The 25,554-nt window shown below is 42.3% G+C and overlaps 1 protein-coding gene across 4 annotated transcripts in view; it reads right to left on the bottom strand.

Moving 5' to 3' along the window:
• The window catches only part of LOC126425097 (cuticle protein 63), a 105,072-nt gene that overhangs the window by 25,629 nt on the left and 53,889 nt on the right, over positions 1 to 25,554 (bottom strand). Inside the window, exons 1-2 of one of the 4 annotated variants that reach the window (XM_050088014.1) lie at positions 21,517 to 21,650; positions 15,364 to 15,481 (exon numbers count right to left, since the gene is read on the bottom strand). In XM_050088014.1, the coding sequence (XP_049943971.1) occupies positions 15,364 to 15,481; positions 21,517 to 21,528 (130 nt within the window). In that variant the 5' untranslated portion in view covers positions 21,529 to 21,650. Of the gene's footprint in view, positions 1 to 13,585; positions 13,986 to 15,190; positions 15,482 to 21,516; positions 21,651 to 25,554 lie in introns of those variants that run through there. The other 3 variants (XM_050088017.1, XM_050088018.1, XM_050088016.1) reach the window with 3 other exon arrangements.

Here is a 25,554-nt window from a genome sequence, read left to right on the forward strand (position 1 = left end):
GTCAAACTGATAAAATGCAACACATTATCAATGGTTTTTCAAGGATAAAATATTTAAAGGTGCTTTATGTTCTTTTAAGGGGACCACACCGTGGTTCAGGTCGAAAAAAATCGATTTTCGGTTTTCATCATATTTCGATGGATTAAGGCTTTACTTAAGTACTCTGAAAAGGACTTAGCTGAAAACAAATTTATTTCGAGCATTTAAAGAGCCTTTTCCTACCACGTGTGTTTATGTGCCACGCCCACTTTTCTGTTATCCACTAACCCACCCACTGCCAACTTTAAGCCATACGGAGATGTCATTATTAGCAAAATAGAACGTGTAGGTCATGTTCAAAAACGGTTGGGAAAACTAACTGTTGGTATGAGAGGAAAAGAATTAGAAGATGGAAAATTGTTGACCGGACAGGGTCGGTTGACTAACACTGAAATAGAAAACTTTCAGGTATGCTATGGGCAGGCAATTCGGAGAAATAAAGAAAATCTGGAGGCAATGAAGATGTTTGGGCCGTATTCTTCGATAAATCCTCTACTGATGGTAAGCCATGTCATGGATTGTGTCCATCAAGAGAAAATTCGTGGTGCAAATACAATAGGGCTCAGGCGACTGGAGAATCTTATTCTCATCGGCATTCTCTTCCTGCTGCTGTTATTACAGCAATTAAACCTATTTTCAGAGACCTGGCTCATCCTGAGCTTCTAAGGAAATGTCTGCATGGGCAGACACAGAACCGAAATGAATGCTTCAACAGCATAATTTGGAACCGCCTTCCTAAAACTGTATTTGTAGGCATACATACAATGAAACTACGAGTTCATGATGCTGTTATTACATTCATTTGTGGTAATATTGGAAAGTGTTGGGTGCTGAAAAAGCTGGGAATTAATCCTGGTGAAAATATGATCACTGGGCTGCAACACTGCGATAAAATGTGGATAGCCGGTGCAGACAGGTCTGCATCTGATATGGCCAAGAAAGCAAGACAAACATCCAGGAAGGTGGAAAAAGATGCTGGAAGACCTGCTAGAGGCGAAAGAAGGGCCATCATATGCAGCAGGACAGTTTTAATTAACTGTAAGTAACAAATTTCTAAAAATTTTTCTTTAAAGTGAATTTCCCGCAAAACTAAAGTTTTCATTACATATGTCCCATTATCAGAAACTATCATAGATAAATGAATGAAATTTTCAGAGGCTCTGCATAACGTAAAAAGGCACCTCCGGTACTACATTCATTAATATTCCCCCATTAGGAAGTTCACAAAAAATATTTTCTGCAGAAAAAACTTAATATTTTTGTTAAGAAATTTAAAAAAGTATTTCTTAAAAACTATAAAATGGGTAAAGCAGGTTTTAGTACAGTTGACTCTTTTAGCATCATGTAATATACAGTAAAAATATTAAGGTCCTACATCAAATAGTTTTTTTCAGAAATAGGTCAAAGACTTGCCTAAATTAACATGGGTTAGATAGGCAGGTTGTGCTCCCCTTAAGTACTCTAGCTATGACAAAACAATTATATTGTGCTGTTTTTTCTATCCAACTGACATCTTGTGCGTGAGGTTCAGCGTAAAATGAACATGTTTTACAACAAAAAGCTTTTAAGATATGAAGATGACAGGAAAGTCTTCTGAAACAGATTGTCTTAAATAAAAAAATATATTTACCCCGTCTTAGTTGTTGAATGTTTTATTTAATTTTTTTTTTTTTTGTGACAATGCGCGCCGCATCAACAGCGCAGTTGCAGGAGCTCCTCGAACGAGATAATATTCTGCGAATGGACTGGCCTGTCCGTTCTCTAGACTGAAATCTCATCGAGTGTATGTGAGACGCGTTGCACACACGTATTGCAGCACGTCGAAGTGCGCCAACGACAATCCATAAGTTGTCAACCGTGCTAGTGGAGGCATTGAACGCCCTACCAGAAGAACTCGAGATCAACCTTATGGCCAGCATGGGAGCACACTGAAGAGTTTGAACTGCCATACGTGACGATCACACACCCTGTTAAGAACCATTTTCCGCCTTTTCTTTTGTCCAGAGGAGCCTCATAAATCGACTGACAGTCCTGTTCGTCTCATCACGTAGGAGGCAAGATGTGGCAAACCCTGCAGGCTTGCATAGGCAGAATATCTTTGACCTTGGTCTATAAGCTGCTTCTAGTCCAAGCAGCACATCGATTCAACTGCTCAGTCGTGAGTTGTGCTGTAATAAGTTAACACGTGTTTGTGTCTCTCGTCACGGAAATCGAACTGCATAACGTTGCGCAATGGTATGCCATTTCTCTTTGCGTTAAATTGGGTGAAGCCGCGACGACAAGTTACAGTAAGCTTCTGAAGGCTTTCGGAGAGGAGGCTATGTCAAGAGCTCAAGTTTTTCATTGGCATAAAATGTTTAGTGAAGGCAGAACAATTGTTGAAGATGAAGACCGCAGTGGACGACCATCAACTTCACGGACGGATGTCAACTTAGCCAGGGTGCGTGAACTCGTACGATCTGATCAAAGATTATCTGTGAAAATGATTGCGGAAGAACTGAATATCAATCGAGAAACGGTGCGTCTAATAATAACTGAAGATCTTGGTATGAGAAAGATCTGCGCAAAAATGGTCCCCAAAAATCTCACACCGCAATACCGAGAAACGCGGAAAAATGTGGCAGCCGATCTGTTGGAGCAAACGGAAATCAATCCAGAACTGTTGAGCCGTGTTATCACTGGTGATGAAAGTTGGTTTTTTTCAGTACGATCCAGAGACAAAACGCCAAAGTTTGCAATGCTGCTCAGAGGGATCACCCAGACCAAAAAAAGCTCGCATGTCAAAGTCAAAAGTGAAATGCATGCTTGTGTGCTTGTTTGATTCCATGGGAATTGTTCATAAAGAGTGGGTTTCTCCTGGACAAATAGTTAACCAATATTACTACAAAGAAATTTTAGAAAGACTTCATAAAAGAGTTCTTTGTGTCCGTGCCAGAATTGCTGATAATTGGATTCTGCATCACAATAATGCGCCGTCCCATACTGCTCTGTCAGTACAGCATATTTTAACCTCAAAAAAAATTTCAGTACTAACACAGCCACCTTATTCACCATATATCGCTCCGTGCGACTTTTTTCTATTTCCAAGAGTCAAAACAGCGGTCAAGGGACACCATTTCCAGACAACACAAGATGTCCAAAAAGCTGTGACGAGGGTATTGGATTTTACAGAAGATGAGTTTCAGAAATGTTACCATCCATGGCAGAAGCGCTGGAAAAAGTGTGTGCAATCAGAAGGGAACTACTTTGAAGGAGACATCACTAAACTTGACTAAAACGGTAAGAAACATTTTTTTCACATCAGTCTCATTACTTTATTGTCGCACCTTCTTACATTTACGGCACTGTACATCATTGTACTGTAGTTCTACCGTATATGAATGGTCCGTGTTACTGGCGGCGAACCATCATGTGAAAGTTGCTTTCGTCCTTACGTTTTGAGCACCAGTGTATATCCTGGTGACTCATTTGTAAAATTATGTGTGTGAAATCTTATGGGACTTAACTGCTAAGGTCATCAGTCCCGAAGCTTACACACTACTTAACCTAAATTATCCTAAGGACAAACACACACACCCATGCCCGAGGGAGGACTCGAAACTCCGCCGGGACCAGCCGCACAGTCCATGACTGCAGCGCCTGAGACCGCTCGGTGTCAAATTATGAACGGTTTCGATTGCACGAGTAATATTGTTAGTAAAAACTTCTACCTACTTACAGAAGGTACACTATGAAAAGAGGAGAATGTGAGAGAGAACCGAACAATTCCATTATCTCACCACATTCAGTACAAACACGTGTTGTGTAATAAAAATTACAGTCTGTTCTGTGATGCTTCTATTTAAAACAGAGCTAAAAGCAATTTTGCTAGGGTTCATTTCAGTGTTTTAGGACAGCTGCTAGAGGGCATCTAGTATGCACAGGTAATGATTAAATTTATCGAATCAAAATAAAGTGAAACAAAATACACAGAAAAAGAATGTTAGAAGCTCAACCGAGTGCAGTAAAACAATTCCACAACGTAATTATCAAATATGAAACTTCCTGGCAGATTACAAATGTGTGCCGGACCGAGACTCGAACTCGGGACCTTTGTCTTTCGCGGGCAAGTGCTTTACCACGAGGTACTGGCAGAATTGAAGCTGCGAGGTCGGGTCGTGAGTCGTGCTTGGGTAGCACAGGTGGTAGAGCACTTGCCCACGAAAGGCAAAGGTCCAGATTTCAAGTCTTGGTCCGGCACACAGTTTTAATCTGCCAGGAATTTTCATATCAGCGCACACTACGCTGCAGAATGAAAATCTCATTCTATCAAATATGAAATTAAATAAATAAAATGCAAGTAATGTACGTAAAAGGACAGAGAGGAAGCGTTGCGCAACAGTTGATTTGAATGTAGCCAGCGAGGGTCGCTTTCTTCAGGCACACTCTGACTTCTCGTGGATGAACGCACGCGGCAGCCGTATCGCTGACTAGTATACTTCGCACGAGGCACTAAGCGTTAGTACCACTCACGTTCCTGTGAACATGGTCGTCAGAAACAGTCTGAGGAGCTTGGGAGGCTGTTGCAGGGCAGGTTGCCCTGAGAATTAATTGTTAAGAAAAAAATCGATACGTTCAGCCGTTTCCGAGTTATTCAGCATTCAAGTTAGGCCGGTATTACACTATCAAATTTCTTTGTCAAAGATTTGATCAAAGATGTGATCCAATATTCCGTCCAATATATTTGACAAAGATCTTTGACGTAGCGCTAGAAGGGGTATTACACAATCATCAAATTTTTCGTCAAAGTTCAAGATGGCTGACAACAACTTGTTATTAACCGCAGCAGTTCTACGTACTCCAATTGCATTGTGTGCACATGCGGAAAAGAAGTGTGGGGGGGGGGAATGGAACCATACATACGAGGTTGACAGTCTTAAAAGTCCTGGGATTACAACTTGATAATAAATTCAGTTGGGAGGAGCACACCACAGAACTGCAGAAAGGCCTTAACAAATCTGTATTTGCAATTCGAGTGTTTAGCAGACATAGGCAACATAAAAATGAAAAAGCTTGCATACTTTCATTCCATAATGTCATATGGGATAATATTTTGGGGTAAATCTTGAAGTCAAACAAAAGTTTTCAAGTTCCAAAAGCGTGTAATACGTATTATTTGTGGAGTAAATTCACGGACCTCCTGCAGAAACCTCTTCAAAGAACTGGGTATACTAACTACTGCCTCTCAGTATATTTATTTCTTAATGAAATTTGTCGTAAATAATATATCTCTTTTTCCAACAAACAACTCAGTTCATACATACACCGGGAACAAAAATGATCTGCACAAGGACTTAAAAGCACTCACTTTACTTCAAAAAGTGGTCCACTACTCAGGAAGACTCACCTTCAATAATTTGCCAGGAAACATAAAAAAATTTAGTTAGAAATAAAGATCAGTTTAAAAGGAGTCTGAAAGACTTACTACTGGCCAACTCCTTCTACTACATTGGCGAAATTTTTAATAGAAACAAATGATGTATTTATTCATACAATTATTATTGTTATTTCAGCTTAAAAAAATCGACATGTTCCACATCCACGAGGATCTCCTCAGCATGGATCTATGGAACGAAAAACTAATCTAATCTGGGTGAAGCCGTGGGTTTTACGACGACACGATAAAAGCATTCAACAAAACTTGTTACGTGAGCTTACAGTGGAAGACGTCAATTCGTACATCAATTACTTTAAGAATGGATGAGCATACATTTCTGTATGTGCTCAATGAAGTGTATCCTCATATCACAAAGCACAGTATTCACTTAAGAACTGCTACATCTTCAGAAGACAGGCTCACTATAACACTCCGATTCCTTGGAACAGGAGAGGGTTATGTTAGGTTAGGTTAGGTCTCCAATCTTCTTAATCTATTTTTGTATTCAGGGTGCCTCACGTTGTAAAGCACCTCATCAGCTTCAGACATCTCTATTAATTTTGTAGTTGTCGGCACACACCAATTGTATTTACCGGCAATGGTTATAAAAACACTACAGACGACAGAACGCTGCAGCGATGCTAGCGCTCAGAAGACAAGCGGTTTCTTTGATCAAATATACAGCGAGGCCCTAGATTTGATCAAATATTGGACGACATTTGATAAAGTCCCTATTACACTATCAAATATCTTTGACAAAGATATTGGACAAAGATATTGGACAAAGAAATTTGATAGTGTAATACCGGCCATACCAAATCAGGAATTTGCACGCGAAAGTTCAAGCTGCTGGCCAAATACAATTAGTGTCAGTTGTTGTCTGAGACGACAGCGCACCAGACTACTCAGCTTTTGACTTGCGTTCAATCTTTGCTACCGTCCCACGTTAAATTTTTGTACCACTCTCTTGTACTCTTTTAGGAAACCAAACGAACACGTTTGGCGACAACGTCTCTGGCGGGCAGTTCGAACTTGCACGCGCAACAGCCTGTTACGCTAACGTCAACGCTAATTACGTAGGGAATGACGCATGACGCAACGTGTTGTTTTTCTTTTTCCTAACAGTTATTTCGCAGCACAATCTACTCAGCGACACCGTCATAAGCTTTTCATGCTGTTTCTGATAACCCTGTATAAATGCACCAAATTTTCACACACGATGTGAAAATACTAGATAACTAAAGCAGCTTCTCAGTAATGTTAAAATATCATTCTAACCTCGTACTGTTCACTAGCAATCGCAACGTTTTGTTGCTAAAGATTGCAATTTGCTCCGTCACATTAAGTAGTCTTCCCTTGGGTTCTGTATGTGACACATCATGTAAGTGATTTTTGAGAAACGCGTGTACCAAAGGCTGTTTTATTTTGGCTATATGTATGCTTTTGGAAACTTGTTTTAACTAGACGTCCTGTTTGACCTACGTAATACTGATTACAACCGCTGCAGTTCATCTTATACACATATCTGAGCTCAGGAACATCTCACGATTAGGTACATTTTCCTAGCAAAGATGTAACCTCGAAGTATTGTTTGTTTAAAAACCTGCCATAGCTGTTGATTTTTTAAATATTGCTAATTTTTTCTGATATTTTGCCGTTATAGTTCATAGCATTACACTTATGTTTTGTTCCTCAGTGGTGAATCAATTCGTTTCTCAATTTTTCTTCAAGATTTTAGAAGAATTCGCTATAGCAGTTTGTTTCAGTAATATGGTTCAAATGGCTCTGAGCACTATGGGACTTAACATCTGAGATCATCAGTCCCCTAGAACTTAGAACTACTTAAACCTAACTAACCTAAGGACATCACACACACCCTTGCCCGAGGCAGGATTCGAACCTGCGACCGTAGCAGTAGCGCGGTTCCGGACTGAAGCGCCTAGAACCGCATGGCCGCACCGGCCGGAGTTTGTTTCAGTATATAAACGTCTTAATCAAACGCCCTTTTATAACATGGAGGATGACATGAATGGGCATATATCATCATGTCGGTGCAGCTTGGTTTACCATAAACCATGAAAACATTTCTATTCTGTTGTCTGGTTACAACGAAGTCCAGGAGATTAATGCAGCTATAGTGCAGAGTGAAGTTCATTTCAGGTTACATGGAACTCATAGTTTGGGCAAATTTGTGTGTCTGCGGTGCCGTCTTTAAAGAGGAGAGTCGTATCATCTACTTATTGTTGGTAACGGTTTTCCACTTTAAATCATCGTATTTCTCAAAAACATGTTCTCCAGGTTGCTCATGAATGTTTTGATCAATCTGCCAGGTAAGCCGATGCCCACAGGCGTGCCTTACTTCTGGTGACAGTTTTTACCAGTTAAGTTGTAATAATTTATAGACAAAACCAGTCCTAAAAGTCTATTAGGTCAATTATTTTTGCAGTACCTATCCTTTTATGTGTTAATAAATTTAATTTACTGCTTGAAAAGTTTCTTTCAGTTAAACATTAGTGTATAAATTAGTGATGTCTAAAAATCTTAATGTTGCATTGTCTGAAATTTTTATGTTTTCTACCGCTTCAGCAAATTCAAAGCTGCTCTGTTACGCTGAAAGACTGCTGTAATGTGTATGCAACTATTAGCTTGTTATTCAACGGATTGTTATGTTTGTAGTTTGGTTCAAAAATGGCTCTGAGCACTATGGGACTTCTGAGGTGATCAGTCTCCTAGAACTCAGAACTACTTAAACCTAACTAACCTAAGGACATCACACACCTCCATGGCAGCGGCAGAATTCGAACCTGCGACCGTAGGGGTCACGCGGTTCCAGACTGTAGCGCGTAGAACCGCTCGGCCACTCCGGCTGGCTTGTAGTTTGGACATGTGAAGTTGTTCACCGATGTGTCGCTCACACCGACGCAAGGAAAACCGTAATCAAATTGACAAAAGTTTATTGATCAAATAACGGAACGTCTGCTTCCACGATAATAACAATATCACGATTACGGCGTTCCAGAAGTACGAAGACTTAACATTATGATGATTCCAGAGTCTAACAAAGAAACATAATTACGGTCTTCATATACAAATATACTTGCAAAGAAAATATTCTAAGTATGAATAAGCTGTCCTGAATAACACCAGCATATGAACAGAAAAGTCCATTCCGGATACAGTCTCACTGCACCAAACGAAGTGAAGGATGCTGAATACAACGGCGTCGGTCCATACGATGAATTTAGAGAGAGTCCTGTGACGATGGATGCGTAGCACCCTCCCCGGAAGGAGAGGCTCTCGAAGCCGGAAGAACTGACTTGTGCAGATGTGACGTTGACATTTATAGCGGCCGGCGGCGGACCACTCGCGGCACTATTTCCTGGTCACTTGCGTGGCGGCGGCGGATAGGTTCCTCGGAGGTGGCGGCCTCTGCTAGCCGCTGGTACCGCCGTCCGTTACTGCGAAAGGCCGAGTCTGCGTCGCTGAGGCGTGCAGGGGCCGTGTAGGCTACACGCGTGACCTGGGTGCCCGAAGGGTTGCCGACCACTTTTGCGAAGATCGCCGGTATGGCATTCGCTATAGGGGCAAATGGATTTCTCTTGTTTATAGATTTCAATTTAAGGTCTCACTTTCGGAATCTGTGGGTTCGATACTTTAGAAGATATTTTGTCATATTCTCAAAGTAAAACGTTTGTACTACGAGGCGTGTTTTTTAAATAAGTACCATTTCGAAATTACAAAAATACGTGCTAAGGTATCTCAGTAATTTTATTTTTACATGAAAGCCTGTACCTTAATCTACGCACTGACGCCATTACAGTCTGATTCTTCCTTGTTTACGTTGTGTACTGAGTGTTTAAGATGCCTCCGATAATCGTGAGTCCCGCCGAATCTGAAGTACGGGCTGTTATAAGAGTTCTTAGTGCTAAAGGCCTAAAAGCGATCGATATTCATCGTGAGATCTGTGCAGTTTAAGGAGAAAACATTATGAGTGATGGAATGGTAAGAAAGTGGGTGAGAGCCTTTAAAGATGGCCGCACAAATGTGCATGATGAACAACGTTCGTTAATGAAAGTTTGGTGCCGGAAGTGGACAATGAGGTGAGAGAAAACAGACGCTTTACGATTTCCTCATTGCGGGTTGACTTTCCTAATGTTTCTCGTCGTGTTTTGTATATCATTGTGACCGAGCACTTGAATTACGGAAAACTGTACGCACGTTGGGTAGCGAAAATGTACGTTTAGACAGTGTATTGACTTTCCTTGAGCGGTACCACAACGACGGTGATGATTTCTTAAGCGAAATTGTTACGGGTGATGAAACATGGGTGGCAAACGTCACACCAGAATCAAAGCAACAGTCCATGGAAGTTGAGCAAGGGAATCGTTTTGCTGCAAGACAATGCCCGTCCGCATGTGGCGAATCAGACCAAAGATCTCATCACATCTTTTCGATGGAAAACTCTAGATCATCTACCGCACAGCCCCGATCTTGTGCCCAGTGACTACCATCTGTTCCTGTAATTGAAGAAACACCTGGGCGGTCAGCGTCTTCAAGACGATGACGAAGTCAAAACAGTGGTGATCCTGTGGTTAACAAGTCAGGCGGCAGACTTCTATGAGGAGGGTATTCAAAAACTGGTACAACGTTATGACCAGTGCCTCAATATTGACGGAAATTATGTAGAAAAGTAAATAAAGGTACAGGCTTTCATGTAAAAATAAAATTATTGAGATTTCTTTGCACGTCTTTTTTTAATTTCAAAACGGTACTTACTTAAAAAACACGCCTCGTATTAACTTTCTTCCTTAGATTGTTACCGGAATCTGTTGTTGGATCTTTTTTAACTTTTATAATGCGAATTTCAGTGAAAAATTAACAGACTTGAATTTTGTTTTTGTACGATCAACTTGATCATATAGCTGTACGGATGTTCCTGCCCTGTAGCAGTTTGTCTCTGTTTTAAACAGAAGCATCATAGAATACACAGTAGTTGTAATGGCACCGTTCATGTTCGTACTACATGTGACGAAATACTTTGACTACAGCTTTAATTGTAAGTCACTTTTTTTGTACGGTATACTTATTGTACATATCGTAAGGAGGTAGAACGTTCTACTTATAATACTTTCTCTTTTAAATCTGAAGGTTATAAACTCAGGCAATCGAAACACTGTATGATCAAGACAAATAAACTTTATACTGAAAATTAAGATTGTGTTCTCTACAAGCGACCTATGTGCTCTGTTGAATATTTGAACTTGAAGACAGTAATACCTTTCTTCATTTGTACTTCTTATGTCAGTCGTCAGTATTTTGAGATTATTGGTCTCTGTTATGCACAATACGTTCCCTACAGGAGTTATTCGAACTTTTCTGTGATTCTCTCTCGCCGGCTAAGCAAATACATTACGTCTGGTGCAACCCTTCTTGGAATATTCGTTGTCACCTCCGTCATTCAGCTCCGTCAGGGCACTGGACAATATCCAAATTTTGACTGCACGATGATTTTGAAAGTAAAGTCCTACGTGTGTGAGGTACAATTTCTTACGATTCGTCCAATCATTCACAATACGACATATGGTTAGTTCACTGTAGGGTTTAATTGATTAGTGCTGCCTAAAATATCTGAACAGATATACTGGAATGTTCCCACTGGTTCTTGTCACTATCGCACCACATTGTTTTATGTTGAGGGACAATAACGCGTCCTTGGAACAAGTAATAGTCTTCTTCTATTTTTTTTCCAATTTTCTAATGACATAGGCCTAGGCTCGTCATATTGTAGTTGTGAGTAGTCTTGTGGAAAAATATTTATCCGGTTTATCTCAGTCATATGATCTGATCCATGACCTCATGATAAAGCCAGATGTAAACCACACATCTGAATCCTGTAAATGTAAAATAGGCCCCGTTACAAAAATTATAGGTATTTTCATCACATCATATTTGTTACCCTAGGTAACTCTAGGGCCAGATCGAGAACACTTTTCCACACAAGCGACTTACCAGTTGACACCCTTCCCGTCTTCCCCTTTTCCATTGTACACTTTCACGTATCCGGTTTTTTGATACTAATTGTGATACAATCTGTACAAAAATCTTGCACTTGCGCGCCTCTGGTGCCTGCCTCAACTTGTCAACCCAAGAGGCAGCTTGTGTGATTTGGATCTTAAAATGGACCTGGCTAGCTCACAACGAAACTCTCACCTTTCAACCAAACATAGACCTAGAGCAACCTAAATACAAAAAAAAGTAGATGGCGAATCAGAAAAAACTTCATGATTTCAGATTTCAAGATTTTCAGATAATCTGTAAAGTTAAAATGAAATCGTCTACGCCATGCTCCATCTTCATTAGTTGTCTCGTAGACATTGAGCAGTACCTTTACTTCAAAACATTCTATTACCCAATTAGCTCTTCACACTATTGTGTCAGTGTCCATATTTCTGAGCCATATGTTAATACTGGAAACAATAATGTTTTATAGAGTTGACACTTTGTTCTCCTGCACATACTTCTGGAGTTGTGGGGCCAGCCCTTAACAGCATTTATCAGCTAGGTGGATGCGCCGCTTTATTTCCATATCATTCTGTGACAATACCAGTGTTCCCAGATAGTTAAATTGACTAACGCATTCTAACAGTATATTTAGTTCTTGTCGTATTATTCGCATTGCAACCATGGTGAAGGGGTTTAGATAAACCTTCCATTTTGCAACTGGTTGGCTGTTTACTAATTCTACAACGGTTGCTGCTCCAGACCAGTGCAAAATTTTAAAATACTAGTGACATTACGACTCTATAACAAGCAACCGGAGAGAAAGAGCCTCTTATACCAAGACAGGAAATATCTCTGAATAACGTCCGAAACTTTGTTGGTAAAGTAGTGGATCACAATGTAGAAGCAAAAGAAGTCTTGTTAGTACTCTGTCCTCTCTCTCTCTCTCTCTCTCTCTCTCTCTCTCTCTCTGCTTCAGTATGTATGACGTCACACGGCACAACTATATTACATCATGTTCCAGAGTCGACGTATGGATTCAGAAGGTTCAGCTGAGCCGTCTCAGGAAGCTTCAGTGAATGAACTTTTTTTAATAATGACTATATATTGTAAAGAAAACACACACTTTTTCATTACGTAATGGGATTAATACTTATTGGGCTTGTGGTGTCGCATGGTGAAGATGGAGGTAAATGAGTATGTGTGTGTGTGTGTGTGTGTGTGTGTGTGTGTGTGTGTGTGTGTGTGTCTGCCTTGAGTTATAAAATCCACCATTGCTTCTCTAAATTGCGATACTTTCGCCTTCAGGAAAGTCAATTCAATGTGGTGCTAATCTTTAAAAAAATGAACTGTGCAGTTTAGGCAGGAGCTGTAAACATAACATTAAATGAAAATAATAATGGTTGTAATTTAATAATAAACTATTTTGTACATCTTTTCCATTTGTTCTTTCTCCTTGACTGTCAAAAAGTGAGTATGTGATTTCTAATTTTTATATCATTAATTTAGCCAGTCTTAATTTAGGCTAGGTAAGTCCACTTACTTCATTCTGATACAATGGGGAATTTAGACCAGTTCCGCATTCTTCTACTAATGACGGAATCTAACTTTCTCTCTTAAAGTAACCTCAGGTCGAATTTGTCCATGGAATTACTATTATAGCATCTTATTAAAAATTTGCCCGCAGGTCGTGGTCTCGCGGTAGCTCTCTCGCTTCCTGAGCACTGGGTCCCGGATTCTATGCCCGGTGGGGTCAGGGATTTTCACCTGCTTCGAGATGATTGAGTGTTGTTGTGTCGTCTTCATCATTATCATTCATCCCCATTACGGTTGGAGGAAGGCAATGGCAAACCACTAGGACCCTGCCTATTACAGCGGTGCGGATCTCCCGCATCGTTCCCCTATGCTCTGTCAAGGAGTATGGGACTTCATCATCATTAAAAATTTGCAACATAATTCCTAGTCACGATGGAAGGTGGCAAGCATAAGTGGTGCTACAGAATGCTGTGACAATGGATGACGCTGCGTCAAATAGGACATTTGATTCCGCCGGTTCTGTTGACTTATCACAGGAAGCTTCAATATACTGGTTGCTAAAGCTGGTAAGGTATTCCAGAGAAGAGAAACACATTGTAACGTGTAATGAAAATAATACTTTATTGGCCTTGCGGTGATGCGTAGCGAAGCTGCAGGGTAATGAGTGTGTGTCCATGTTGAGTGCTGCGATGATGGGTGATGGTGGTCGAAGTTGGTGGTTTTTTTAGCATCGTGTAATCGTCCGCGGTCCACTGAGGCCCTAATGGTGTCCGTAGCCGAGGCTCAGACCGTGTCCGTATCCTCCGTATCCCAGGCTGACGGCGGGGGCGGCGGCGGCGTAGCCCAGACCGAGTCCGTGTCCGTAGCCCAGGCCGTGTCCGTAACCGTAGCCCAGGCCGATGGCGGGGGCGGCAGCGATGGCGGGGGCGGCGACTGCCATGGGGGCGGCCACCTTAGCCACTGCCGGGGCGTAGTGAGTCGTGCCGTAGCTCACCTGCTCAGACAGAAAACACCCAAACGTTGGTATCCACGGTGGTAGTTCGTTGACATAGTGGCAACTGACACGTGTGAAAGTAATAATAGAACCAAAACAGGTCCCTTTTGGCATGGACCCGCGCACGAGTTATTTTTCATACAGTTGCTAACTAGCTTCAATATGAAATACTCTCCCAGTTAGCAGAAGTGTATCTGGAATCAAAACATGAGTAGTGTCATTGCTGCTCTCTTATAAACTTTACTGAGCACCAAAATTCCTCTACTTGTTTTAGTTTCCTGCTGCACTTGGTAACCATTGTTGCTACAAGCGCATCATGCTCAAGAGCACACCCCCAATGACTTTATGTCTAATTTTTCTACAACTACATCCATACCCTGAAAATCAGTGTGAAGTGCATGACAGAGGGTACTTTCTAATGTACCATTTAATAGGGCTTCTTCCATTTCCTTCCACACATCCAGCGCGGAAAAAATGGCTGTTTAAGTGCCTCTGTGTGTGCTGTAATTATTCTACCCCTGTGCTCACGATTTTTACGAGAGCAGTACATGGTGAACTGTGGTATATTGCTACATTTGTCATTTAAAGCTTTTTCCTGAGACATTTTAAGTATTCTTTCTCGAAATAGCTTGCATCTATCTTCAAGTGTCTGCCAGTTCAGTGTCTTTAGAATCTCCGAATACATTCAATATCTCATGTTAGTCCTATCTGCTATGGGTTCCACACAACTGAGTTTATGTGATTGATGTACAGCAAACACCTGCCACTCTTTGTGCTCATTTCGTGTATCTGATAATGACCAATTCCGAAAAGTCGTAATACAAAACGTCATATTATCTAGCGATCTAGACACTTTCCTTCATGAAACAGTAAGTTGATTATTTAAGTTTGTTTTTGTTGATAATTAAAATTTGGTAGCTACCCTTGGTGAAGTCTTCTCCGATTATCACCCAAGTCATGGCGTCACGCCATGTTTTGATGAGTGTCTCACTCGTCATTTTCAGGAGCATTTTGTTGAAACGTTACGAGAACACGACGCCACGACAGCTGATAATCGGAGAAGATTTCGTCAATTAAATTTTCCGAGAATGCTTGCTTCCTTTCACAGCAACCCCTCATATTTGATATACGATTGTTATGCACCTCCCACATACTTCACGCAGTAACTCACACATGGTAAGCAGTGGAGTGTACAGGGCACATACCTGTGAGACGGTGGAGACGGCAGCGGGGGCGTGGGCAATGGCTGGGGCAACGGCGACTGCGGGCGCGTGAGCGATGGCGGGGGCGGCGGCGACGGCGACTGCGGGGGCGTGCGCGATGGCGGGGGCGGCGATGGCTGCGGGGGCGGCGGCCAGGGCCAGGCCGTGTCCGTAGCCTCCGTATCCTCCATATCCTCCGTAGCCTCCGTATCCCAGACCCAGCAGGCCTCGCTTCTCCTGCTTCTTCTCCTCCTCAGCAAACGCTACTGTGGCCAGAGCCAGCACTACGATAGCCTGGGGACAAAGAGATGGTACGAACCTTAACTGAAAGCTCCAAGGTATCAGTAACGTTTCATGGTGAACGTGTTTCGGCAGTGCTGTGTCCTCAAGAAGAGATGGAACACAGTCTACATAAAAGAGAGCTAAGATACGTACGACTCAGGCGCAATATTGTTAAAGTTATACTCCAGAGGCGGCAGACACTACAAGAACATAAAGATCCACTCAGCATTTAGCTAGCTAGACAAGGCAGTACCTCAATATCTCAGCGAGTAACAAAGGACTCAGCTACGATAGCCGCCTAGAAGGGCCAACTGGACTTTATGTAGGCTATGTAAGCTATCGTTCGTTAGATCTGTGACCTTACCAGTGCTTTAACAAAGATTAGTGTAAGGAAACATTGACCCATGTAGTCATACACAGTCTTCAAACTCCAGTTAAATACTTCAAAATTTCTTTCAATAAAATCGTAAATTCTTGCTAATTTTTGTTTCTACTATAAATGTTGTCCAAATGTATTTGGCCCTGTGAAGAAGCTGTATAGTTGCTGCATCCATACACCTGAGTACAGCACCTACTCGGCAGTAGGGAGCTTCTTCCAGCCGCATTTAAATGTTTGTGTCAAGTGCATTTGGTGAATACAGCAGGTACCAAATAATGAAACAGAAGGGAAGGAGGTTAGGATTTCACATCACTTTGACAGTGAAACTTTTATGTCCAGTAAGTGTGTGAGTTTCTCTGGCAAAATTTAGATAACATAAATCTTTTCAATGTATTGTCTGAAGATGTGCCGCTGTCAGCCTATTCTTTCTTTTAGTTAATTGGAACTATAAAGCCGCTTTTCCCCTATTCGTATCAGTACCTCTACATCATCTCTTCAGCATTTTTCCACAGAACCGCATTTCAAAAGCCTCTAATCTTTTCTTGCCTGTGGTGTTTATCTTCCACGTTTTACTTGCATACAAAGCACACTCCGAACAAATACTTGCTACTGACCACAGTAAGGCCAATGCAAACATGTGCAAAACGTCGGTTTTATTTAGTGACAGTTATTTTACAATATGTGGCGACCCAATAGCCTGGAAACTTTTACGTTAACTTGCTTTGTGTTTAAGGAATCGTCCTGTCATCCACTCGTGAATCAGATAGAGGGTTAGAAAAACTCTTGCTCTAACGACCAGTATTACTCTCATTCCCTGACTGATAATCTTGTATCCCGCTCCCGTGGTAGAGTAGCCTACTTGATTGTTTCGACTGAGATTCTGTAGGTGACAGTCATCAACTTTACTCTACGCCCACGTGTAAAATAATCAACTATACAGTCATATAATTTTCGTTTTCACAGACATATTGTTCCAGGCTGCTACAGAGCATAATTGCCATCTCCCCGTTCAGACCAACGTTTTCAAGAGGTTCCTCTTGACGGTAAGGTATGTGCTGGAACTGGAAGTCTCCTCCTATATGTACCCAATTGGCAATCTCTCTGTAGCACCAACAGCTCGCTTGGCATTTGGCTTAAAAGAACCGTGGCACTACCATAGGCTGGATCTCAAACATGCTTATTGGAAATCCTTTCATTGCCAGCTAGGACAGTTTCTGCATTACCACCAGTTTTTATGGCACTGGGCTGCAGAGCTCCTGACTCTCCTCTGGGTCAAGACTTGAGTATCACACTCAACCTTTAGGTGCAGGGAATGAAAAAATATTAAAAAGAAATCCTTTGATGGTTACACACGCAGCATCTCGTGAACAGTCGCGTAGCCAGTAATTAGGTTAGTTAAGATTAGATTGGGTTAGGTTAGGTTATATTAGGCTGGATTTAACTAGGCTGAGTTACATAAGGTTGGTTTAGGTTAGACAGGTTTAGTTTAGTTTGGTTTAGATTAGACTGCTTTAGTTTAGATTGGGTTGGGGGAGGTTTGGTTACATTAGGTTGGGCTACGTTAGGTTTGGTTGCATTACACTGGGTTAGGGTGGTGTAGGTTAGATTGGTTTAATTTCAGTTGGGTTAGGTTAGGCTATTTTAGATTGGGTTAGGTTAGGTTAGGTTACTACAGTGATACTGCAGATGTTAAACAAAACATCGACTTTACTCTGAACACACATAATCAAATACACCTTCGTATGCACTAATTTATAGCTTTTTGTCTGAGACGTATTCTATCACAATACATTAAAAATTATTTTACCCCAAGTACTGGCCAAGGTATTGGGAAGATTTCCCTTGGTTGTAAAAGAAATGCTAGAAATGGAAAGCCCAAATATTCCCAACCACATGTGGAAATCCCGCTACCAGCTCGTATGGCATTAAGCTGAACAGGCCCTGGCTCAGCCATGAGTCACTACTCAGACAGCGTGCTCTACCTAGAGATTCCCTTGACTGTAAGGTAAACACCGGATCTGATAACCCCGCTTCTATTCCAATTGGGAAGTCATCTGCACCACCAACAGCTCACACAGTATTTGCCTGAAACGAACTATGACTCTGTAAAGGGCACAGATCTCAAACAGCTCTCTCCTCACATAGCAGTAGATAAAGAGAAAGGATCGGTACATTCTCATGTAGCGGCTTGAGCCGAGACAAGGTGTGTAATCACACTGATGACTGTAACTAGTCGACTCAGTACCGCACCATCCCGCCTGTCAATACATCAGCATGACCATTTACTCAATGAACAATAGTGACTTCGGCAGTTGAGTTCATGAGACCTCAGGTATGTTCTCAACAACAAGCTCACTCTGACGACTATAAATACTGGTCACCTACGTAGTCTGTGGCATAGAATCTGCGAGTCATTGAGTCGGTGTCTGTTGTAGCGTGTGATTGCCCAGTGAGACCAACATCTCTCAGATGTCATCCTGACAGGACCTCCTTTTTTGGGGCACAGGCACAGCACCGACGTGTTGAGTGTAGAACTAAGGACTCCCCCAGCTGCCCATCAGGGATCTTACTCCAGTGTAGTCCTTAGACACCTTACCTACGATCTGGCCACGGTGAGCCACCTCACGAACCTCACGAGCTGCCGACCAAGCCCAGCATCGCTGCCCAGCCAAGCAGGTCAACCCACCACCGGACCGAGCTGGGTGTAGCTACGCTCACTATGTCTCACCATGGACTGTGGGTTCGATGCCTACCTCATGTGGGCACAAGTCTTCTGTAACAAACTATTTGGAAATAAACAGTGTATTCAATTGCTTGAAGCTGTTGTGTCTTCTGCTACCCGCCTACTTCCACCAGAGAATCCCAGCACTTGCAACCATCTGGACCTCGTTCTGTCCCACTGGCAGCTCATCTGGTATTTGGCCGAAAATAACCGAGACTCTGTAAGCTAACGCACCTCAAAAATCATGCTCTTTCTTTTGGAGTAGAGAAAGAAAAGAACATAAAAATGTCAGGTTGGTCTCATTCATATACAACATGTTCGCAGTTTCACACAAACACATTTGTTTTATTTTTCTCCTTGACCATGGACAGCAGTATCCCAAAATATATTAAAAATAGTTCCAGTCTGCTGGTTCCTGGGAGCTAGTTCTTGGGAGATTTCCCTTGATTAGAATGCAAATGCTGGAAACTGTAATCACACGCAGTTCTTTCCCCATTGTGAACACCTCTGCCCCATTTCCAGTTAGTTCCGTAAATGTTTGAAAAGAACTGAGGCTCTATAATCTGAAACAACCTGTCCCATCCCTTAGAGTAGAGAATAAAACTACAATAAATAAATGTGATCGATCAATTTTTTCGCAAATATTCTCAGTTGGGACACCTTCTGTCGAGTTGTGACACTTGTGCTTAATGACACGTGTGGAGAGTCAGGCTGTGCTGACGTTTCTGAAGAGCTCAAGAGGCTTCAGGTATATGGTTCAAATGGCTCTAGGCACTAAGGTCCTTAACAAGAGGTTATCAGTCCCCTAGACTTAGAACTACTTAAACCTAACTAACCTAAGGACATCACACACATCCATTCCCTAGGCAGGATTCGAACCTGCGACCGTAGCAGCCGCGTCGTTCCGGACTGAAGCGCCTAGAACCGCTCGGCCACAGCGGCCGGCATTGAGGTATATAGTTGCTTTCTCATTCCTTCGATTTAGCAAACTCATAACCTAGCTGACATGTGTTAACCTAACAGACCTCCTGCCACCACTACCAGGTTCCTTACCGTAACATTCGTTTGCTCGCTAAGTCACAACCAAACTGTCGCATTTCACCATAACCCAGACCTTTGCTATCCTACAGATCAGTCTGTTACCATACCAGGTTTCTTACTATAATATTCGTTGGCTTGCCAGCTCACAGTCGGAGTGTCATATTCTCACGTAACCTAGACCTCGGGCTAAGCTTCATATCAATCTGTCACCATAGCCATGTTTTTTACTGTAACATTCACTGGCTTTTCAACCTGTCAGATTCGAACTAACTTAGATCTCGTTCTAAGTTCGGACTGTCATCACAACAAGGTTTTTTTTCATATTCATTGTCTGTCTACCATGAGCGTCAGATTCCACATAAATGTCTCTCCGCAGAGGTGCCATTGTGCAGAAGTGATCCAACCCTCTTCTGTCGAGTTACCTGGTGTTCGGCCGAAAAGAACTATACAATAAATCGGATCTCGATAAAGTACACGATGCAGGAAAAACAACTGTCACTCAGTCTTCCTCAAAAGTAACACGATTTCGTGACAACTACGACTTCGGTGTCCCAGATATTCCCTACTTTGTTCTTCGATTATCACTGCTACACTCCTTCGTTCTTCGATGATCACTCCTATACTACCTGTTATTATCATAACTGCGGTTCTTGTCTGTTATCTGCTGTCATACACATCTGATAAGGAATCCAAACGCTACAAGACTATACGCTACAATTGAGCGCACTACCATTTTGTAAGCCATTTTCTTTAGAAATGCACTACACTTTCCGAGGTCCGTTCTAACAGCTCCAAGTCTCCCATCCCCTTGATCTTTTATAGATTTTCGGTGTATGTTCCTATCCCTAAATATTTAAAGTATTTTATGTGCTCCAGAAGTTCGCTTCTTATCGTATAATCAGATACTGTCTGGTTCAGGTTTACGTAAAGATATTACTTCAGAACAAATTAATGTATTTGTAATATTCTTTACTTTTTTCCTTCAGTTGCTTGAGAAAACTATATTATTTGCATATTTATATGTTATAATAATGATCTTAATCCTCAGACGCATAGTCTGAATTAAGTGGATCTTTGTTGGTGCGATATACATTCGAAAAACTACTGTGAAGCAATCCTTGACGCTGCTCTATCTTCTAGAAATGCCTTAATCTCTGCATAACTAGTGTCACCTACATCCACTTGTGTCTGTTCAAGCTTTGATCTTCCTCAACAATTCCTTCCCTTCCCCCCCCCCCCTCCCCCACCTCGATCAACACTTCTTACTTCCATATGAAGCTACAGTCCAAAACCATACTTTACGAAAATTCTTCGTAACACAAAAGCAAAGCTTTTGTCGTTATTTCCAGCCAACATTTTATATCCCCGTTCCTTCAGCCGTCTCCAACTAATTTCCTAGCAAAACTTGTATACTATTCTCAGCGCCTCATTTCCTAATCTAATTCACTCAGCGTCATCTGACTTAATTCGGCTGCATTGCCTTATCCTTGTTTTACTTTGTTGATTTTCTTGTTACTGCTTCTTTTCAACTCACCATTCAATCCCTTCAATTGCCCTCGTAAGCTATTACGCAGAATTACAATGTCATCCAATCCCCTCAAAGTTGTCCTTCTTTTCCAATCAACTTCGAATCTGTTTCCAAATTTTTCTTCGATTCCCTTGCCTCTTGTGCACAATGATAGCATCTGGGAAGGTGTGACGACTCTGTCCTACCCCTTTCCGTTACTACTTACTGACTCCCATTCATTCCCATCCATGTCTGTCCAGCTACATTGCACGTAAGTTAATTGTCAATAAAAGGTTTTAAGAAAATCGATATTCGCGGAAACTCTGTCCCGTTCGTCGAGAGCCCTCAGCGATGACAGCGACACTTTATGTGATAACTCCACAGCACAGTATACTCACCAGGACCTTCATGTTGTTGTTATTGTTGTGCTTGCTGCTGTGGCTGCTTGCAGACTGATGTCCTGAGTGGTTGCAAGGGGTGCTATATATATGCTGGAGGGGAACGCCGGATTACCCACGAAAGCAAAACCTTTCACAGCTGGGGAGGGGCGGTAAGGAACAGAACGGCGGACTCCGGGGTGAAAGGCGACGGGGCACCGTGCGGCCGGCCGTCTGTGACGTCACGCTGAGCCACGCGACACTCAGTGACGCAGACCAGCCGGCCTGCCTTTGTCTCGGCTTCCAGCCGCTGCGGGCGGGGTAGGGAAGGGAAGGGAACGGACCAGGGTGTAACGGCCAGACAAATCGAGGTCGTTACACGTGGAGTGTCTGCCGAGTGACAGGAGGACGGAGAACGGTGTAGGTCGTGTCCTACCTGAAGGAGCCAACCCAGCATTTACCTGGAATCATCCGGAATGGATCTCCCTGTCACAGAGCGTGCGCTGTTTTGTAACTTCTTGTGCGGATTAAAACTGTACGCTAGACAGTGAGTCGAAGGCAAAATGCTTGCCATTCACAGGCGACTCTCTTACTGTCCGAGCTATCCACACATGAAATACCTCCCTCTGCCATGGAGAATTCCCTGATCTTCTGAAACTCACTGAAATCGTACCGGTGTATGAGAAAGGAATAAATACTGATATGAAAAAACTATAGACCGATATGATTAACTTAAGAAACTTAGTAGAGGAAAAAAGTAATATTAAATCAATCTGAGGCGTATTTCATCAAACATAATCTATTTTAGAAAAGAAAGATCCACTGTAACAGCAGTAGCAACTTTTATGCATGAAATATTAAAGAAGCTAGATGAAGGAGACAAAGTAACCGGTACCTTCCTGTATCTGAGTAAAGCTTTTGATACTTTGGACCATACAATTCTAGAGCATAAATTAGAAGCACATGGGATCAGAAGGATAGCTTTACAACTACTTACCTCCTATTTAAAAGACAGGAAACAGAGTCCCAAGTTGACTTATAAAAGTAATGAACAGTTGGTAACAACCAAATCAATGTGGTGTGTGTCCCAAGGAAGTATACCGTGGCCTTTTCTGTTTCTTGTGCACGCAAATGATTTAATTGAACCCAGAAACTGCAAGGTTGTAAGCTATACAGAAGACACATCTTTTGTCAACTGGGGACGTTATATGCAATCTACCACAAACAGTTGTGAAATCAGTCAAGTTATCTTACTGCAAATAAGCTACTCGCAAATAAAGATAAGACAGTAACAACGCAATTTATGCTTAGTTATAGTCAGAGCACAAATAGAAATCTATCTACACCTCCACTGGCCCTTAGCTACACGAACAAACACAAAGTTTTGAGCATAATTGTTGATGAACACCTCTCATGAAAAAGCACATAGACCATGTTTGTAAGAAAATCAGTGCAAACGTGTATCTACTGAAAAGGGTCTCAGCCTTCCTGGACCATGATAGCTTGAGACAAATATAGTTCGGAGTGATACATCCACATCTTCAGTACGGTGTTGAGATCTGGGGCGGGGCACTAGCTGTCTATACAGACAGGCTCTTCAGACTACAAGAAAAGGCAGTAAGAGTGGCAGCTAAGATAAAAAGACAAACTCCAGACAATATAAAATACTAACCAACTACTCTATGTACAACCTGCAGGCAATAATGTTTGGAAACAAAATCCTGAATATAATATAACAAATAGTAATACACACAGGCACAGTACACGGGGAAGGGAAAATTTACATAAAATTGCAAGTAAAAGAAAGGTTGCAGACCTTAGCCCACATACAACAGGAACCATCTTTTATAACAGAGTTCCATCCGACCTCAAGGCAGCAAATTTAAACACTTTAAAGAATAAACTTAAGCATTTCTTAACACACGCAGAGACAATCTGTTATTTCAGTAGGAGATATCAAGTTGTAATCTCCCTTTGTAAAACAATGTATATAGCATAAATTTGTTTTTGCAACACATAAATGATAATTCCTGAACTTCATACACTATATCAATGTACACTACTGGCCATCAAAATTGCTACACTACGAGGATGACGTGTTACAGACGCGAAATTTAACCTACAGGAAGAAGATGCTGTGATATGCAAATGATTAGCTTTTCAGAGAATTCACACAAGTTTGGCGCCGTTGGCGCACCTACAACGTGCTGATATGAGGAAAGTTGCCAACCGATTTATCATACACGCGGGTTCCCGGGTTCGATCCCGGGGTCAGGGATTTTCTCTGCCTCGTGATGACTGGGTGTTGTGTGATGTCCTTAGGTTAGTTAGGTTTAAGTAGTTCTAAGTTCTAGGGGACTGATGACCGTAGATGTTAAGTCCCATAGTGCTCAGAGCCATTTGAACCATCTCATACACAAACAGCAGTTGATCGGCGATGCCTGGTGAAACGTTGTTGTAATGCCTCGTGGGAGGAGAAATGCATACCATCCCGTTTCCGACTTTGATAAAGGTCGGATTGTAGCCTATCGCGATTGCGGTTCATCGTATCGCGACATTGCGGCTCGTGTTGGTCGAGATCCAATGACTGTTAGCAGAATATGGAATCGGTGGGTTCAGGAGGGTAATACGGAACGCCGTGCTGGATCCCAACGGCCTCGTATCACTAGCAGTCGAGATGACAGGCACCTTATCCGCATGGCTGTAACGGATCGTGCAGCCACGTCTCGATCCCAGAGTCAACAGATGGGGACGTTTGCAAGACAACAACCATCTGCACGAACAGTTCGACGACGTTTGCAGCAGCATGGACTATCAGCTCAGAGAGCACGGCTGCGGTTACCCTTGACGCTGCATCACAGACAGGAAAGCCTGCGATAGAGTACTCAACGACGAACCTAGGTGCACGAATGGCAAAACGTCATTTTTTCGGATGAATCCAGGTTCTGTTTACAGCATCATGATGGTCGCATCCGTGCTTGGCGACATCACGGTGAACGCACATTGGAAGCGTGTATTCGTCATCGCCATACTGTAGTATCACCCGGCGTGATGGTATGGGGCGCCATGGTTACACGTCTCGGTCACCTCTTGTTCGCACTGACGGCATTTTGAACAGTGGACGTTTCATTTCAGATGTGTTACGACCCGTGGCTCTATCCTTCATTTGATCCCTGCGAAACCCTACATTTCAGCAGGATAATGCACGACCGCATGTTGCAGGTCCTGTACGGGCCTTTCTGGATACAGAAAATGTTCGACTGCTGTCCCGGCCAGCACATTCTCCAGATCTCTCACCAACTGAAAACGTCTGGTCAATGGTGGCCGAGCAACTGGCTCGTCACAATACGCCAGTCACTACTCTTGATGAACTGTGGTATCGTGTTGATGCTGCATGGGCAGCTGTGCCTGTACACCCCATCCAAGCTCTGTTTGACTCAATGCCCAGGCGTATCAAGGCCGTTGTGCACCCAAATTGCGCGAAAATGTATTCGCATGTCAGTTCTAGTATAATACATTTGTCCAATGAATACCCGTTTATCATCTGCATTTCTTCTTGGTGTAGCAATTTTAATGGCCAGTAGTGTATGTCTTGCATGTAATGTCTCTCCCTAAAACAAAGTATATAGCATAAGTATATTTCTGCGACAAAAAACGATAATTTCTTAACTTCACGACTTGTATCAATGTGTGCACTTATTTACGTTTACTAAACCTTGTATATGTGAATTAAAATGTATGAAAATGTCTGAAAACTGATTGTTATATGAGGAGCAAACAAATAAATAAACAAACAAAATAAACGACCCGTCTTGACAATGTCACCTGTACATCTTCATCTACGTGTATACTGTACGCCACCGTATGATTTATGGCGGAGGGTACCTCCCTCCCTATTGGAGTAGCAAATAGAGCGAGGGACAAACGAGTGTCTGTATGCCTGGGTACGAGCTTTGATTCCTCATATCTCGCCTGCCTGGTTCTCAGCCGTGGAGGGCAGGGATGGCAGTTACCGCTGAAACAACCTGTTTTTGGCTGTGCCGTTTTTACTCATCTCCT

Source organism: Schistocerca serialis, chromosome 10 (genome assembly GCF_023864345.2).
Source record: "Schistocerca serialis cubense isolate TAMUIC-IGC-003099 chromosome 10, iqSchSeri2.2, whole genome shotgun sequence".
Lineage (NCBI taxonomy): Eukaryota > Metazoa > Arthropoda > Insecta > Orthoptera > Acrididae > Schistocerca > Schistocerca serialis.